This window comes from Hyposmocoma kahamanoa, unplaced genomic scaffold (assembly GCF_003589595.1).
Source record: "Hyposmocoma kahamanoa isolate Upper Pololo Valley unplaced genomic scaffold, ASM358959v1 67, whole genome shotgun sequence".
Lineage (NCBI taxonomy): Eukaryota > Metazoa > Arthropoda > Insecta > Lepidoptera > Cosmopterigidae > Hyposmocoma > Hyposmocoma kahamanoa.
Genome location: NW_020653855.1, coordinates 5641294 through 5659706, shown reverse-complemented (window position 1 = coordinate 5659706; position 18413 = coordinate 5641294). Strand labels below are relative to the sequence as shown.

The window sequence follows — 18413 nt, the reverse complement described above, 5'->3', positions numbered from 1 at the left end:
AAATGGCGTCAGGTACCTGGTTACCGTATCCGCGGCAGGGTGCCTAGACAAGCTGCAACCTAGAGTCTAGGTTGTAGCTGAAAATCAGCGGTTTGCTCCTGAGTAAACACCGACGATGAGCTATGGCCTTTTTGCACTTCTACAGCACACATACATAACTGGATGTTCGGCAGTGCAGCGACTCTGCTGGTTTTTTTTTTCTTTTTATTATATTACAATTTTTCTGTTATGTATGTCTGTAGATCCAAATAAACGTTTATCTATATATCTATAAAAAATACGTGTTTTCAATTATCTTTTGTGATGGTGGGCGTTGAAATTTTTTTATCTTGCCTAAGTGGGAGGCAAGCCAAAAAAATTGGGAACCTGTGACTGAACCTCTTAATTTCATCAGTGCAGACATGTATTCTTGTCTGTATCACGCTTGAAATGTACTATCAATATACGCACTATAACTAGTTATTTGTAATAAACAGTAACTTACCAATAGGCATTAAGTGTTGTATATTATTGGCGTTGTTATTTGCGCTTGCCCGTGGTCTGCCGCGACCCCTTCTGGAACAATTAATAGTTTTAAACTGTAAGTTGGATAACATATCTATGCTTTACTTTCTCAAACTCGTATCTTATAAAGAGTGATTATGGAGGAGGTGACAAAACTTTCTATTTATTTTAAATTTCTTATCAAGGCCGTCAATTTGGATGCATTACTTTAAGAATAAGTAAAAAGCAGTGTGTGAATATGAAAGAAATTTGACGTCAAATCAGCTTGCAACATTTGTATATACAATCCATTTTTTGCATTGTGCTGACTTAGAAATAAATGGACGACGGGTCTAATACAAAAATGTCCCAAGTCAACCTATTTAAACGTAGTGACATGTAAAGGAATATGAAAAAGCTAAAACGTTGAATTTAAATTGTAATGTCATCGCAGTACTGTCTAATTTTGCTTGCTTCGCTGTCAGTCGAACAAACAAAGACTAAAGCGTGAATGACGCTCTGTATACGATTTTAACGCCCTATAAGTTCGGACACTTTTTAGCGCGGACCCGACGTCCATACAATTGTAAGTCAATGGCTTTAAGATAATAATAAGAGTTTGAGAAAGTAAGGTGACGACAATGTCACACTTTCACGTGACATTAAACGACGATGTGACCGGCAAAAGTACGCCGTACCATAATTACGTACAAAATGAGCGAGTTTATTGTGAATAAGCATGATTAACTTAAAGGGGAGGTTTAGCGCACAAGTCCCACACAAACATTCTTTTTTTAAATGTAAAATAGACACATATTTATTTGGACGCAGTGACCGATTAAAGTACGTCGTACCCAGCTCTAGAGGCACAAAATATGACTTTAATGTGAACAAACGTGACTAGCTCAAACACTACAACAAATGTAGTTTTATCCTACTTTATACGATATAGAAAGAAAGAAAGAAGAAAGAAAAACGTTTATACATTAAATTGAGTCACTATACGCACTTAAATCTAATACTTAAGTCTAACACTAAAACCACAAATGGCTGCGTGATTTTAAATTAGTAAGTGTGTATAGAAGAAGAAGAAGAAAAGGATAAGACTCAGCAATATGTCCATCTCGGGTGAGACAGACGCTGATTTTCAGTCGTTCCTGTTTCAGCGTCGGCTGAGACCTAAGGAAATGACGTTATGATACTAACCATGGACCAATAATTCAATTGAACTGTTAATCACGATACAAAATAGCGTGTCGCTACGAGTGCAAGACAGCTCTTTTTGTAACTAATCTGTTTTACAAGCTGCAATTTGTTACTAGAAGTTCTAGTGATAACAAACAAATCTACTAAGAGGCGCTTATAGCTCAGATTTTTAAGGATAGCGCCAATTGATTTTTTATTTTGTTTAGGATTACCGCCCTCTACTCAATTTAGCAAGCGTTCATCACACAACGCCATCTATTGACACGCATATTTGCCAAAGTTCAGAAAATAATATTCCGTCGTCCGGTAATTAAAATGAGGCTAAGTGACAAAATATTTTTTGAGATATCTTATAAAACTTGAAATTGTTTAATGATATTGCAGCTATGCATCGTTAGAGTAAGTTACGATAAATCGAATATGTTAGTCAAAGATTATTTATTCCATAGGTAAAATAAATGTACACTTGAAAACGTCACACTTAAGCTACTGCTCGTTCACTACGCTGACCTCCCTGAGAAGAACGAGCAAGAAACTCTAGGGATTGCTCTTTTCAAATAAACTTAAATGCTATGGAATACACTTTGAATCAAATTTGTGTGGATTCTGGAGCCATGTCGTCTTTCCATACATCTTTATCTAACACGTAGTCTTCAATTTTGTAATATGATTTATCGATCAAAATATTTTTAATGTAGTTTTTAAACTTAGGAAATGATAAACTTAATATATGCTCCGGAATCTTATTGTAAAAACGTATACAGTTCCCCATAAAAGAGTTGTTTACCTTGGTTAAACGAAATCGTGGTACCATGAGTTTGGACTTAGCTCTAAGGTTAATATTATGGATATCTTCTTTCTTATTGAAATTATGTATATTTTTACGGGCATATAAATTATTTGAGTATATGTACTGTGATGCCACAGTCATGATACCAGTTTCCAACTTTTCTCTGAGAAATACCCGAGAGCCTAGACGGTACACAGAACGAATCGCTCGTTTTTGCAATACAAATATGGTTTGAATATCTGCCGCTTTACCCCACATGAGAATCCCGTAGGACATTATACTATGGAAGTAACTAAAGTAAACTAGTTTAGCAGTACTAACATCGGCAAGCTCACGTATTCTGCGGACTACGTATGCAGCGGAGCTTAATTTGCTGGCCAGGGACGATATATGTGGAAACCACTGAAGTTTACTATCTAGGGTCACTCCCAAGAAGACTGCTTTATTAACAAAGTCTAACTTTTCTCCGTTTATTTCTATGCTTGGACTAGTCGATTTTACGTTAGGTAATTCAAATTTAACATATTTTGTCTTTTTGGCATTAAGCAATAAATTGTTAGCATTAAACCAATAAACTACCTTAGAGAGAGTATCATTAATACGGTCATAGGTAATGTCATGTCTGTCTGTTTTAAAAATCAAGGATGTGTCATCAGCAAACAACACTACTTCGCAATGGACCTTAACAAAGAATGGCAGATCATTAATATAAATCAGAAGTAATATAAAACAGTTAAATAATTTGAACATTTGTTAAAAGAGAATTTTGTGCTCATCTTTTTACTATAAGTTTACTTGTGTTACTTTTTACTATCTATTTTACATAGCTACAAGGAACGATATAGAGTTGTTAAAACCACCAAATATTAATTAATTACTGTTTCGTATTCACTTCAGATTTCCGGAAATGGTTTTAATGCATTGTAGAAATAAACTACTGACATAGGAAGTCGAAGTTGGATTTTAAAGTAATTCTCATGGTGCCATGTAAAAAATGCAGTAGATAGTTGACCTTTTACCAAAACAGAGAAAAAGAAAAGTAACGAGAATGGTCACTCTCCGCCCCTCCCTAGATTTAGACACCGCATATTAACGGTGACATTGAACGGCGACATTTGCTAGTAAAACTTAAGAAAGAAAAAAATTTACTTTAATTTTATTTATCTTCATAAATAGAATAAAGAGAGGAGTTTCTTTCGTCCGGATATCGAAAAAAGTCATTAATTAATATTCGGTGGTTTTAACAACTCTGAGTCGCTCATTGTAGCTATGTCTATACATGTATTTATGTACGTGGAACACGTTCCATCGAGTAATCAGAAATAGAGACGAAATGTCATTTAATTTGTTTAAAAATTATTCTGCCTTATCATTACTGTGACAACTGCGCTCCGATTGGCGAGCCTGAATTCGAAACAATTGACGGGTGTCGTCAATTGTTTCACTTCAAATCGACCAGTTAACTTGAGCTTTACTGTAATGAACGAAAATTGCAAAATTACATATTACAGATGAAATTTGATTCCGCTCGTTTTGCAATTAGATGTTTTGCTGTTTTTTCCCACACCACCGAATGGTACAGCACGCCATTGTTACCATAAACACAGAATATTTTTGGAATATATGGAGACGTACATACAGGTCAGTTGTTGGCACTGTACTATTTCAGCTTTCTAATTTGTAATTTCAGTGCAAACGAGAGTTGATATTTATAAGTGATGTATCACTGATGACTTACTAGGATTGTATGGCCCTTATTTCGTCTCTATTTCTGGTTATATACTCGATGCCTTTTTTCGACCTTTGCTCATGATCAACATGTGAATAATATTAAAAAGGAAAAAACTGACTTCTTATATTTCGTATTAAAGAGAAATCAATTGATGTCCACGGTCATTTACATAATATAAATACTTCCAAGCTTTTCTGCGCCATCTAGATATGAGATGGAATTTCAACCTTTTTCAGATTTACGATCTGCAATATGGAGATCAGAACTCCTCTTGAATTATAGATCCATGATACCAACTAATGTAGACACGATCTAAAAACTATTTTATCTAGTGTGTTCAGTTTTCTGTTAAATTATTTACAAAATTGCAAGGTTGAAAAAAGTGATTGATGTCCAAAAAGAGACCGCCTTAAAGCTAAATTTTCAAAAAAAATAATTATGGTCAGTTGCTTTTGAAATCGCGATCCCAGAGTATTATAATGACTTATTAATGTAAACTAAAGCGTTGTCTGCAAGTATACCACATTATTTAAATTAATACTACGATTCACAAACGAGTACCTTTTGCTCTCTCTCTTTCATATACTCGTGCTTAGGAACACGGAAAAGTATCAATGTTTTCTAACCGACTTCAAAAAATGAGGTTCTCAATTCGACTGTATGTTCTTTTTTTTTGTATGTACGTTACGCCATAACTCCAATTTGTGAACAGGTTTTGATGATTCGTTATTGGACAGAGGGCACCTCGTAGTGGTCCCATTTCAATATGAAGGAAATATAACGCCTCTGAAGGGTGGCAAACTACTAATGACTTTTGAGGTCGGGTGTTTTAGTACTCTGTATAGAGATTATTTAGTAGAGTCCTTTCTTTTCGATATCGATACTTTAGTACTAGATACATTTTATTCGATATTTTTCTGACATAATTTCTTCTTAGTCTAATGCTTAAAATTTCAAAGTGAATATTGAGGTTTCTTTTATGATAATAGGGGTTAAAGTATGAAATTGCCGATTTGTACTGAAAATCTAAATTGTTTATTTTTTAAATTTTTAACAAATTTATTTAATCAAAATAGTTGCCATTATTATCTATACATTGCTGCCATCTAATGGGAAGGTTATTAATGCCTTTGCGATAGAATTCCGACGATCTAGACTGCACAAACTGTGTGAAAGCATTTTGTACTGCCTCCTGGGAAGAAAACTTCTTGTCACGTAGATAATTGTCCAAATCACGAAAAAAATGGTAGTCCGTTGGAGCAAGGTCTGGTGAATACGGAGGATGACGAATGGTTTCTAACTGCAGTTCCTGAAGGGTCAAAATGGTTTCTCGTGCTGTGTGAGGTCTCGCGTTGTCGTGGAGCAATAATGGTGAAGATCGATTCATGAGTCGGGGCTGTTTTACTGCTAGTTTTGTCAACATGGTTCGGAGTTCGGAACAATAGACATCTGCCGTTATTGCTTGACCAGATCGGAGAAAACTATAGTGAATAACACCATGCTGAGACCACCAAACAGTTACCATTACCTTTTTATTGGTAAGTTTTGCTTTAGGACACTGTTGTGGCATTTGACCTGGGGTCAGCCATTGCATTTTTCTTTTCCGGTTATCATAAAGAATCCACTTTTCATCACATGTTACAATTCGATCCAATATTCCTTCATTTCTGTACCGGTTCAACAAGGCAACACAAGTTTCAACACGCGTTTCTTTCTGCAGATCAGTCAAATCATGAGGCACCCATTTTTCGTATTTTTTTATTTTATTGATTTGACGCAAGTGAGTCAATATTGTGGGTAAGGTAACGTTAAACCATGCCGCTAATTCCTGGGTAGTTTGACTAGGATCGGCTTCCACTATCTCTCTTAATTCATCGTTATTCACCTGTGTGGGCGGTCTTCCTCGTGACTCGTTCTTTAAGTCGAAATTTCCATCACGAAAGCGTTTAAACCAAAATCGCACGGTGCGTTCATTAGTAGACCCCTCTCCAAACGCAGCATTGATATTGCGGGCTGTTTCTGCCGCGTTAGTTCCGCGTCGGAACTCGTATTCAAAAATCACTCGAATTTTCGCAGTATCCATCTTTCTTGTCTAAATTGAATAACAAAAACAATTGAAAGTCGATATTCAAATGTTTCAAATTTAAAAAAAAAAATCACAGAAACCATTTGAAAAAAGTTTCATTCGAAAACCTCAAACCATGAAGATTCTATGAAAATTCAAAGAACCTATTGCAATAAAACTGCAATTTCATACTTTAACCCCTAATATTAAGAGACGAGACGAACAAATCTTGCGCCTGGTCGTATCCATAACAGTTGAAGTGCCACTCGGAGCTTTAAATCGCAAAGATCTTTGGGGCACTGCCCCTGCGCCCGTCACCCTAAGACAAAGTACCATGTGTCTGTAATTTCACCAACGCCTCTACCCGTCAAAACCGGAACGCAGTAATATAAACATTACTACTTAGAAATAGGTACGGTGGCAGTACTTCCCTGGACGAACTCTTTCACTAGGCAGTCTACTGCTACTTAATTATTATTTATTACGAAGTAATTGATTGTTCAATAACAAATGACAATTTACATGCATGGATTCCTCCGAACAACAGAGTCCGATGTGATTATAAAAAGAAAAGGGAATAAGTACGTTACGAGAATAATTTTGTTATTCAAAGTAAAGTATATGTAAAGATGTTTCGAGAATTTATATATCTTATTTCGTTTCGGAGATATAAAATCGAACAACAGTCGATGAGACATCCACAGCAAAGAAGAACGAACGAAATGCGCTATGTCCTGAGAACAAGTAGTCTCGCACATAGATCTTTATTCTACGGATGAGTCGACGTACATCATGTCATGCTATCGCAACTTGCGCAACAATATTGTATGATGATTTAACGGTCTTTTATTATTAGATACCTTGTCTCTAATTGCTTTCGCGTCACGACCGAAAGGGATGGCAACATTGTTATCAAATACTTAACATAATCCGGCACGGACTACTACAACAGTGTATAAAGAAACGAGACCAACCTGCTAGTAGAAGGCGGAGTTGAGTACACAGGATCATAAGGGCTATCTGCATTGGCGCTGAGGACTTCTTCTCCAGATATTCCTGGCAGGATGACTTCTTCGCTGCCCACTGCAAGTTTATAATCTGTCAGCAGGGCTGACGTTGAATGGTAAGTGATGATGGGTGATGATGATAATGACGGTGAGGTTAGCAAGCGAAATAAGCGATGATGAAATTGGTGCGGTGAAACGGCAGTGGTGACAGCGTTAGCTTCTACAATGTTAAAGAGTTACAGGCCTACCGCTTAACTGAGTCGGTTCCTGAAGTAGCTGCTCGGTGCGGGGGAAGTGACAGGTTACGTAACAGTTGTGTCGCGTTGCACATGCGATAATGTCAACAAGATTTTTCTGACGATATTCAATAACAAGTTGATTGAAAAAATGTGCCAAATCGCCGCCTACTTTACTTACTTTCTCAAGCTCGTATCTTATAAAGAGTGATTATTCAATTTATTTTAAATTTCTTATCAAGAATGTTAGTGCGCTTTAAAATGAGCCACTGTTAGACGCGCTGCAGCCGCGCGACTGTCACTTTTCATACAATTGGACGCGTCCGTTGCGCTGCTGCAGTGCGTCTAGAAATCGTCTAATTTAAACGCGCCCTTAATTTGGACACTTTTAGGGTCGTATTCCAGAACTCTACTCAATGCTCAAGTCAGGATTTGAGCAGACTTGACTATGATTTCAAGCACTGGAAATACGACCCTAATGGGAACCTAAATGGGACTTGAGTATGATTTTACAGTGCTCACAGCAATACTCAAGTCCTGACTTGAGTATTGAGTAGAGTTCTATAATACGACCCTAAGGATAGGTAAAAGCCAGTGTGCGAATAAGAAAGAAATGTAACGTGAAATCAGCCTGCAAAATTTATATATAGTCCATTTTTAGCATTTCAGTAACTTGATGCTTTAAGATACGAGTTTGAGAATGTAAGACGACGAAATGGTTTGTCTATTAATTTCAATTATCAATTAAGTAGTTTTTTTTATTAGCGGTTCACATAACAACAATTGACTAATTTGGTAGGCACTAATTTCAATCAACTGTTGAATATCGTCGGAAAAATCTTGTTGATTTTTTTTAAATAATAAATAAGTGCGCATTTGACCTCCATGGAAAGAGATGATGAGGTCGACGATGTAGCATGTACACCTAAACAATGCCTATTCACTCCCGTCTTGAAAAGATCCAAGTCATATACATTAAATAAATTCGCAGATAGGTAACTCCACTCTCTAGACGCTGGCCATATAAATGTGGAAGCTATACGATTCGTGCGAATCCTGGAAAAATCCACAACATAGGGGCGGAATCCCAGCCCACGTCTAGTCCCCCGATGATGGAAAGGGGAAGGCGGAATCGAATTATGCAATTCTATCGCACACTCTCCGTGATATATCCTGTAGAATACCGATAAGCAGACAACTTTACGGCAGTGTTCAAGGCTCTGCAGCTTCGACTCTACTAATACCGAGTCACTTATAAGCCTCTTGACACAGTTGTCGATTGAATCCAAGGTGACCAGTTGGTATTTAGAAGAGTCATCCCATAACTGGCAGCAGTACTCCATACACGACCGGACGTGTGCTTAGTACAGCTGAAGCTACTGCGCTGGTGTGAAGTAACACTTCACCTTGGAAAGGATGCCAAGCTTCGTGGATGCATTTTTGGCCATGGTTTCAATGTATGAAGTTCAGCTTGAGCGTAGCTGGAGACAGACGGCTATGTCACGAAATGTCGGAGTCAGCTCAAAGGACTCCGTTTTGTGGAGAATAGACACGCCTGCGTTTTGGTAGCGTTAATTTTGACAAGATTGCCATCGCCCCAATCGGAGACTGCCTTGAGTGTCAAAACCAAACTGCTAACCATGGACTCTCGACAAGACTGGATTTCCTCTCCACTGACCCTTGCATTGGTCAAGTAACTATCTACAACTGTGCTGGAATTAACGTATCATTGATATGCAGCAGAAAGGGAGTTGCAGACATTACATAACCCTGAGGAACTCATCAATCATGGCATCAATCGCCATAAGTTCGGAAGAGGAGCCCTCTAAGTCCACTAGATTCGAACGTTCGCTCAAAAAATCTGAGATCCAATTGCAAAGGTTTGTGGGAAGCCCATATGAGGGAAGCTTACTTAAAAGGCTTGCGTGCTAAACCCTGTTATAGGCTTTGAAATGTCCAAAGACACTGTAAGTGCTTCGCGTTGCTTTTCTATAGCTTCGTTCCATATGTAACAGGCATACATATGAAGATCACAAGCAGATCGCCCTAGTCGGAATCCGTACTGGCGATCACTGAGGAGGTCGTTGTCTTCAAGGTACGACAGGACAACGTACACGTTCCATAAGTCTTGCAGAGTATGGAAGTGACTGAGATAGGTCTATAATTGACAGGATCAGCTATGCTTCCCTTTTACGGCACAAGTTGCACGTTTGCAAGCTTCCACGACCTGGGAACTACTCTCAAATGAGAAACGATACAGACTTTTATTATCGTTTCATATAATAAGAATTGACTAATTAGGTAGGGACTTTTTTAATCAACTTGTCATTGAATATTGTCAGAAAAATGTCGTTGAAATTATCCCGTGTGCAGCGCGACAATAACTGTTACGTAAACTGTCACCCCTCCCGCACCGCGCAGATACCTCAGGAACCGACTCAGTTAAGCGGTAGGTCTGTAGACGGGTTGCAAGCGTTCTAAAATTGTAAACTTGATAACAACTTGAAACATGATCTTGACTTATCCGTATGTTTCGAATTTAGATCTTCGCCATTGCTACGCATTAGAAATGAAACTATGAAACTATGTTCCATATGTGTACCATGTGTGCCATGGACCATAACTCAAGAGGATTAGATAGTCGGGTATTTAGTGCCTGATGGTACACCAGATGTCGCGACGAGTACCAAATAGTAACTAATTTGTTTTACATTGACGAGCTGCAATTTATCAAAGCTACTCTAATTTCTAATTATAACAAACAAATGGACTAGATGGCGCTTATTGAACTGATTTTTATGAATACTGTTGGCTAGTCATTTATTTCGTTTAGGATTAACGCCATCTACCCATATTACATGTATTAATTTATAAATTACTTTCTAACAAACAATGCCATCTATTGAAACGCAATTATTTTATGTATTTGACAAAGTACATAAAATTATATGATCAATATTGAAATAATATTACAAGGAAAAAACTGCCTTCTTATATTTCACATTAAAGAGGGTTTAATTGATATCCACGGCCATTTACATATTATTAACTACTTCAAGGCTATTGATCTGCGCCATCTAGACATAAGACAGAGTTTTGACCAAGTGACGAGACGCTCGCCATCCGCCGCCCGTCACCCTGAGACATAAGTTGACAAGATCCTATGTGCGTGTAATTTCACCAGCACGCCTACCCTTCAAAACCGGAAAGCAGTACTGCTCACATTACTACTTGGCGGCAGTACGTCCCTGAACAAACTTTTTCACAAGGAGCTCAAAAGCTACGAAATTTCGAAAGCTAGCAAGACCACCTGGAACCTACCGACCCGAGAGATAAGGTTTTCCGGGGAGACTACGGGCTCGACGGCAAGACCAGGGTACAGAGGGCGTCCGGGCCAAACCCTCCGCCAATGAAAAAAAAATAAGGGCGTCTCTGGTGGACCCGGACTTGGGTATGGACTCGCGGGGGTTTGTGGTTAGCTGCAGGGACGGACATGTTTGTCTGCCCCGGTTGGATGTGATCGGGGCGTCTGTCCCGTGAGCAGCTAGCGCGTCTTAATAGCGGTCTAGTTGAGGGCCTGAAGCGAGGAGACGCGCGGGGCACGTCAGTTGCCTAAGGGCAAGGCAAGTAGAAGCTATGTCCGGACATTGTCACAGGACACTGCGACTGGCATCTCAGGTCCCTTTAGCGGCTTAGTTTGTTGGGAACTGAAGAGACGTCGTTTTTCGGCGACGGAAAGTGAGCGTGCCTTACAGCTTCGCCACCAATGATGAGATTTGGTAGTGGACTCCGGTTTAGCGGTGGCAACCGCTAGTTGTACAATGCACAACGGAAAGTGAGCGTGCCCACAGCTCCGGTACCTATCTGGAAAATAGGGAGGGTACTATAGGGTGCACCCGGGGCGGCTCACCCGAGGCACTAGCCTCTTGAAGAACCGGATGAAGTCAAGTGACAGAGGTCTGTGACAACCCTGTACACTGACTGATTCTGGGGTCAAAACCTAAACTTATAAAGTTCCTGTGCGCGCACAGGTCATAGTGACCTTCCCGCATGACCAAGAGGTTTATAGGGAGGGGCACTATAAACAAAACTTATGTAGAATGATATGGGACTGACCACCTGGGACCAACCCTAGTATGCCTGGCTCATTAAGATATTGGAAATACAAACTGTCAAAATCATAGCACGTATTATGTAGTAAGTACGTTAATGTGTGACTACAGAGCAGGAACGCGTCACCATAGAACGAGAACGCGTGACTATAGAATAGGAACGCGTAACTACAGTTCAGGAAAGCTTGAATATGTAACACGAACACGTGACTACAGAACAGGAACACGTCGCTACAGAACAGGAACACGTGACTATTAAACAGAAACGCGAAACAATAGAAAATCAATATATAGTAGGATATAGTAAACTCTTACGCAAAACACCGTCAGAACGTCGTTATAATATATTTACATTAATTAAGTATCTGTGTAAACAGATATAAAATTGAGTAAACATGAATTTTAATAGGTTTATTCTATGGCGATTTCCTTAACGTAATTTTGTTTTATACTTTTAAGATTGAAGCATTGAAACGTGTACAAATGAGATTCGAGAAAATTGAAAATAAAGTTTTGATGTGTTATATCTTTTTAATATTTATAATATGACTCTTATATACTTTGTTATTTATTTGTCCTATGATTTAGCTAAACGATTCGGTGTTATAATTATGTTAAAACAAATAGAAACATTTGTAAATATTTTTTTTTCCTTGTGTTATCCGCTCTTGTTGCATCAAACCGGTAAATTAATGAGGCGTTCGTTTTATTATTGGTTTTTAAGGAAATTACATTTAAAAAAAAATTAAACGTATTTTAAATCATACATTAAATTCGCTGGATTGAAATGAATCTACAGTATCATCTTCAGCAGGTCTCACTGGCCTGCTATATGCTCCAGAGTTGAGGATGAACGTTTCAGACTATTTTTTTACATTAAAACATTGACTTACAATTATATGGACGTCGGGTCCGCGCTAAAAAGTGTCCGAACTTATAGGGCGTTAAAATCGTATACAGAGCGTCATTCACGCTTTAGTCTTCGTTTGTTCGACTGACTGCGAAGCAAGCAAAATTAGACAGTACTGCGATGACATTACAATTTAAATTCAACGTCATATTCCTTTACATGTCACTACGTTTAAATAGGTTGACTTGGGACATTTTTTTCGTGGTTTTTGTATTGGACCCGTCGTCCATTTATTTGTAAGTCAATGCATTAAAATAAGTTATTACAAACTGCAGGTGGTAACGGGTCCGAAATTCAGACGCACATTTATAATCTATGCCACAAGGGCGGAGCACCACCATCTAAATGAATCAAAATTACGCTATCAAGAAGGGAGATCGAAATGAGTTTTTGTCACAAGATACTAGATAATGTTTTACACGTTTTGATGCAATAACATCAAAACGGATTTTGGGTGCCGAACGCCCTTGTCGTTCCCAATGCTTCAATTAAGATACGAAAGTTTGTTGACAATGTATGTATATACGAAAGGCGGTCATTATATTCAGCTAATAATTAACTGAATTTTAAAACTATGTCATCTTGTAATTTTTAACAATATATTGATGTTATTAGCTCGGAGCTAGTAGAGGATAAGCTAGATATTGTCCGGTCCCTCCAGCCGCTTAGGTTATTGGGAACTGAAGAGACGTCGTTTTTCGGCAACGGGAAGTGAGCGTGCCGTACAGCTCCGCCACCAATGAGGAGATTTGGTACTGGATCTGTGGGTACGCTCACTTCAAGAATACCCTTAACCGACGAGCGTGTATGAAAGCATTGATGCGTGTTGATGAGGCGAAAGATGTGTGTCAGGACCGTAGCAAGTGGAAGACTGTTGTCTCTGCCTACCCCGATGGGAAAAAGGCGTGAAGTATATGTATGGATGTATGTATGTATGTATGGATGTATGTATGTATTAGCTCGGTAAATACTAAAGTTATTTCGAACTTGTCAACAGTCCGCTTTTTCCTATTGATTGCATGATTTCATTACCTGAGATATTGTCGCCTTACTTTCTCAAACTCGTATCTTAAAGCACAAAGTTACTGAGATGCAAAAAATTTATTGTATATACAAAGTTGGCAGCCTGATTTCACATCATATTTCCTTCATATTTACACACTAGCTTCTACCTATTCTTAAACTAATGCATCCAAATTAATATCCTTGATAAGAAATTTAAAATGAATAGAAAGTTTTGCCATCGTCTGAATAATGACTCTTTATAAGATACGACTTTGTGAAAGTTAGGCATCGATAAGTGTCGCCGTAGGATCAATTAAGGAACGAACTTTTGTAAATTAGTAATGGACTGGAGTCTACTACTAATTAACTCACAATACAATAAATTCCCTAGTTTGAGACAAGGTAAATAATGCGACTTGTCTAGCATATTATTATTATTATTATTGTGAACCGATTTGGATGATTTTATTTTGTTGGAAAGAGGGTACCTCAGTAGTGGTCCCATTTAAATTTGAAGAAAATATTCCACCTCTAAGGGAACTTCATGAACTTTTGAGGTTTTTAAGGGTCGTATTCTAGAACTCTACTCAATGCTCAAGTCAGGATTGCAATTGAAACACAAACACTGGAAATACGACCCTAATGGCAGGGACTTGAGTATGACTTCGAGTGCTTTAAACCATACTCAAATCCCGACTTGAGCATTGAGTAGAGTTCTAGAATACGACCCTTAGACTATCGCCTCTCCCATGCCCTAAAAGATTAATTATTATCACTAAAACTTCTCCAAGTTTACATTCGCAGTAAGGCTCTTTACTCATGCTCTTCCCTCCATGCCATTACTCCTTGTTCATGCTCTAGCCATTAGCTGTACGATTATGTGCGGTGCAAGATGAATGGATATAAATGCTGATGATGAATGATGCTATCAACTGACCTTCCTCCAGGTGCTGCATGCCACCGATCACCTGCTCCTCCACCTCTTCATACTGGTCATCAGTTATGTACTCTTCGTATTGACCGGCTTCTATTTCTTCGTACTGTAACATATTATGTTAAAGTTGAACTGCAGGAACGGGTTTTTTAAATTATAGCAAAATATAACAAGATATCGTAAATAGATTCTGCAGAATCCGTCTGGGTTGATAGCACCACCCCACTTAATACATCCTTAATAAATTGCCTACAGATTTACGATTTCAATTCGATAGTGAAGTTTTAATAATGAAATAAAACCGTTTCATAAAAAGCAACAGCCTCTACATCTATGAAACTACTGTCAAGAACAGGCGAATGAGAACATTAATGCAGCAAAACCAGTACCTTCTCGCTCGCTCTCGCACGTTCTTAGTTACAACTTACCCTAAGTTATTAAAATAAATGTAATTATTAAATAATTTGTGCCTAACCTATATATATATTTATATAAGATCGTTTACGTTAACTTAAGTTGTACTTCATGTAGACTGTAACTACTTAATTTTCACTTGTCAGACGTGACACATTCTAAAACCTCAAGGGTTTCAGAATTTGTTGAAATAGCACGAAATAAATAAAATAAAAAATCTTAGTCTACCATAAAGCATAATTCATCGTTCAATTATATCATATTTGACAATTTCTTTCCATTTTCTCGAATACAATTTCCAGTCCACTAGCATTTTATTTAACCACTGGGCCTAAACAGTATGTGTTATGGCATAGTATAATAAGAGCAAGTAAGGCTACTCCCGCCTGTTCGGCGCATAAATGCCTACACTTGCCTCGGAGCGTAGGGTTGTCACATTATTTTTTAGTACCACACATGTTGTAAATATACCTAATACACCTAATACCGGCTCCACGCGCTTGCCAAACCATGGCAAGGGCGCGCAAGCACAAATGTGTGAATGATGTTTGAACTTGCCATGTATCCACATTTTTGTGCTAGTAAGTTTTGTTTGATAACTGTCGACAGATAGACGTTTCTGTTCTGCTACGTTGGGTTGATAGATATGCCGTATAATATTAACAAAAAAAGATGACGCTGTGCCATCTTTATAGACATGTCTGTCTGTCAACCTTTTCCTTAGCGGATATAATTCAAAAACAACTATTATAATATAATCTACGAGCTTTACGTGGTTATAAATTTGGAAAATGGACTGGTCAAACGAGACTGTTCTTTCTAGAGTGTTACCAAGCAGAACTCTGCATTTGGAATCCGAAGCATAAGGACCATAATGAGAAAAAAAGTAGTAGATGCACGTTTACATTCATCTTGCTCCTTTTTGTAATAAAAATAGGTCAAGCCGAACGTAATAAAAGTAGACATGAGCGCCGATAATAGATCAACCGGCAGATCGACGGCGCGCCGACAAAAGTGTCGGCGGCGGCGGCGTTCCGGCGGCGCAAGCGCGACTCTAAAACGAATTTGTGTGAAAAACAAACACCGATATTGATTGTTTTTACAAAAACCGTTATACAAATACTTTTTCAAAGGAAAAAATAAAATAACGTATTTTCTATAGTAATCAATTTTTTATCAGTTCGATCAGTCGCTCCGATCGTACGCACGCGCACGCTTTCATATTGCGAATGCGTAGTGGAAATGGCGACGCCAGAAATTGACAAATTAATTTTTTAAACAAAACATCTTTATAAAGCCACTAACTAACTTTTGTCGCCTATCTATGTCACCTCTGCCGAGGCTGGACGGCACGCTGGCCTATACTGCAGATGACAAGGCAAATCTTTTTGCCTCACTCTTTGCAAATAGTTCACGTCTGGATCTAATCTTACCTCAGGCTGGCTGCACTATGGCGCCAATTCGCATACGCCAAAAAGAGGTACTTAGAACTCTGCGGAATCTAGACGTGAATATAGCTAGCGGGCCACATGGATTTCAGGCACTAGTCCTACACGTAACTGTGCGCCTGAGTTGTCTCCTGTTCTCACACGCCTACGCCTGTACCGCGTCTCACTTGAGACTGGTGTAGTTCCCAAGTTGTGGAAGCTTGCAAACGTGCAACTTGTGCCGAAAAAGGGAAGCAGAGCTGACTCTGTCAACTATATACCTATCTCGGTCACTTCATACTCTGCAAGACTATGGAACGTGTATTCAACAACCGTCTCCTGTCGTACCTTGAGGACAACGAACGACCTCCTCAATGATCGCCAGTACGGATTCCGACTAGGGCGATCTACTGGGGATTTCTTGTGTATGCCTATCACATATAGAGCGAAGCTATAGAAAAGCAAGGCGAAGCACTTGCAGTGTCTTTGGATTTTTCTAAAGCCTTTGAAGCTTGTGATCCTTTCCAGGGTGAGGCGTTACTTCACACCGGGACAAGCACCATATCTTTCTACGTTAGTTTTGATTATAGTGACCTTTTTTTATATTTTATTTTTATTTTTTATAGTTACCTACCCTTAGGGCACACGAGAAGGACACTATAACCTGTGCGCGCAGAGGAACCTTATAAATTCAGGTTCTGACCCCAGATCAGCCAGTGTACAGGGTTCTCATGGACCTCTGTCACTTGACTACATCCGGTTCTTCGAGAGGCTAGTGCCTCGGGTGAGCCGCCCCGGGTGCACGTACAGTACCCTCCCTATTTTTCAGATAGGTACCGGAGACGTAGGCACGCTCAATTCCCGTTGCGCATTGCACAACTGGCAGTTGCCACCGTCAAGCCGTCGTCTCTGAGTCCACTACCAAATCTCTTCATCGGGCTTGGCCCGGGCGCCCCCTGTACCCTGATTTTAGCGTCAAGCCCGTAGTCTCTCCGAAAAACCCTACCTCTCGGATTGGTAGACAGGGAAATGTCGGTCCGGTAGATAGGGTCAGTTGTTTAAGCTGTACTAAGCACAAGTCCGGTCGTGCATGGAGTACTGTTGCCACCTTTAGGATGGCTCTGTTACGTACCAACTGGCCACCTTTGATTCAATTGACAACCGTACCAAGAAGCTTATAGGTGGCTCGGAATTAGTGGAGGCGAAGCTGCAGAGCCTTGAACACCGCCGTTAAGTTGCCAGCTTATCGGTATTTCACAGGATATATCATGGAGCGGGAGCGCCGCCTCGCGGCGCAGCGCATGCGGGACCGGTGGAAAGAGGGCTTGGCGGATCCCCCCTATGGCGCTCGTACCATAGAGGCGATCCGCCCTGTCCTCGTAGAGTGGGTAAACCGGTCCCACGGACCACTGTCGTACCACCTTGTGCAGGTGCTGACCGGGCACGGCTGCTTCGGTCACTACCTGCACAAGGTGGCGAGGAGGGAACCGTCCCCGTCGTGCCACGAGTGCGGCGCTGCGGATGACACCGCGCAGCACACCCTACAGGTGTGTAGCCGGTGGGATGAGCAGCGCCGCACTCTGACGGGGACTGTAGGGCAGGACCTCTCGCTGCCGAGTGTGGTTGCCGCCATGCTCGATAGCGAGGAGTCCTGGGAGGCGGTGGCCTCCTTTTGCGCAGAGGTTATGTCGCAAAAGGAGGCCACGGAGCGGGTGCGCGAGGACGCGGCAGACTCGCACCCGCTCCGGCGCAGACGTACGGGGAGAAGGCGAAGGCAGTTCGCTGCTCGCCTGATCCCCTAGTGAGACCAGCGGGCTCTGGACAGGGACTCCGGAGTCTGCATTGCACGGCCTCACTCGTCTGGGGGGCGGGTCGGAGGACAACCGACTCGCCCTCCGTTGGCGCGGGAGCCCTGGCGTAAGCTAGGGCGGCCGGGCGGCGTCGTGGTGAATGTTCACTGATCCCACGGCGCCGACTCAACCGGCGAGAGGGAAACCCGGGGGGGTTTTAGTGGGGTAGGCCCTCCAGCCTGGAGGGAGAGTCCCCACATAACCCCTGAGTCTCCCTGGGCTCAGGGGTATCCATAAAGATT

The 18413-nt window shown here is 40.3% G+C and overlaps 1 protein-coding gene across 5 annotated transcripts in view; it reads right to left on the bottom strand.

Annotated features, from left to right (window-relative positions):
- Nucleotides 1–18413, bottom strand: part of LOC113232213 (transcriptional repressor protein YY1-like) — a 39263-nt gene that overhangs the window by 11873 nt on the left and 8977 nt on the right. For 2 of the 5 annotated variants that reach the window (XM_026466860.1, XM_026466859.1), the window contains exons 3-5: nt 14484–14586; nt 7251–7386; nt 485–555 (exon numbers count right to left, since the gene is read on the bottom strand). In XM_026466860.1, coding sequence (XP_026322645.1) covers nt 485–555; nt 7251–7386; nt 14484–14586 — 310 coding nt within the window. The remainder of the gene's footprint in view (nt 1–484; nt 556–7250; nt 7387–14483; nt 14587–18413) is intronic. The other 3 variants (XM_026466861.1, XM_026466862.1, XM_026466863.1) reach the window with 3 other exon arrangements.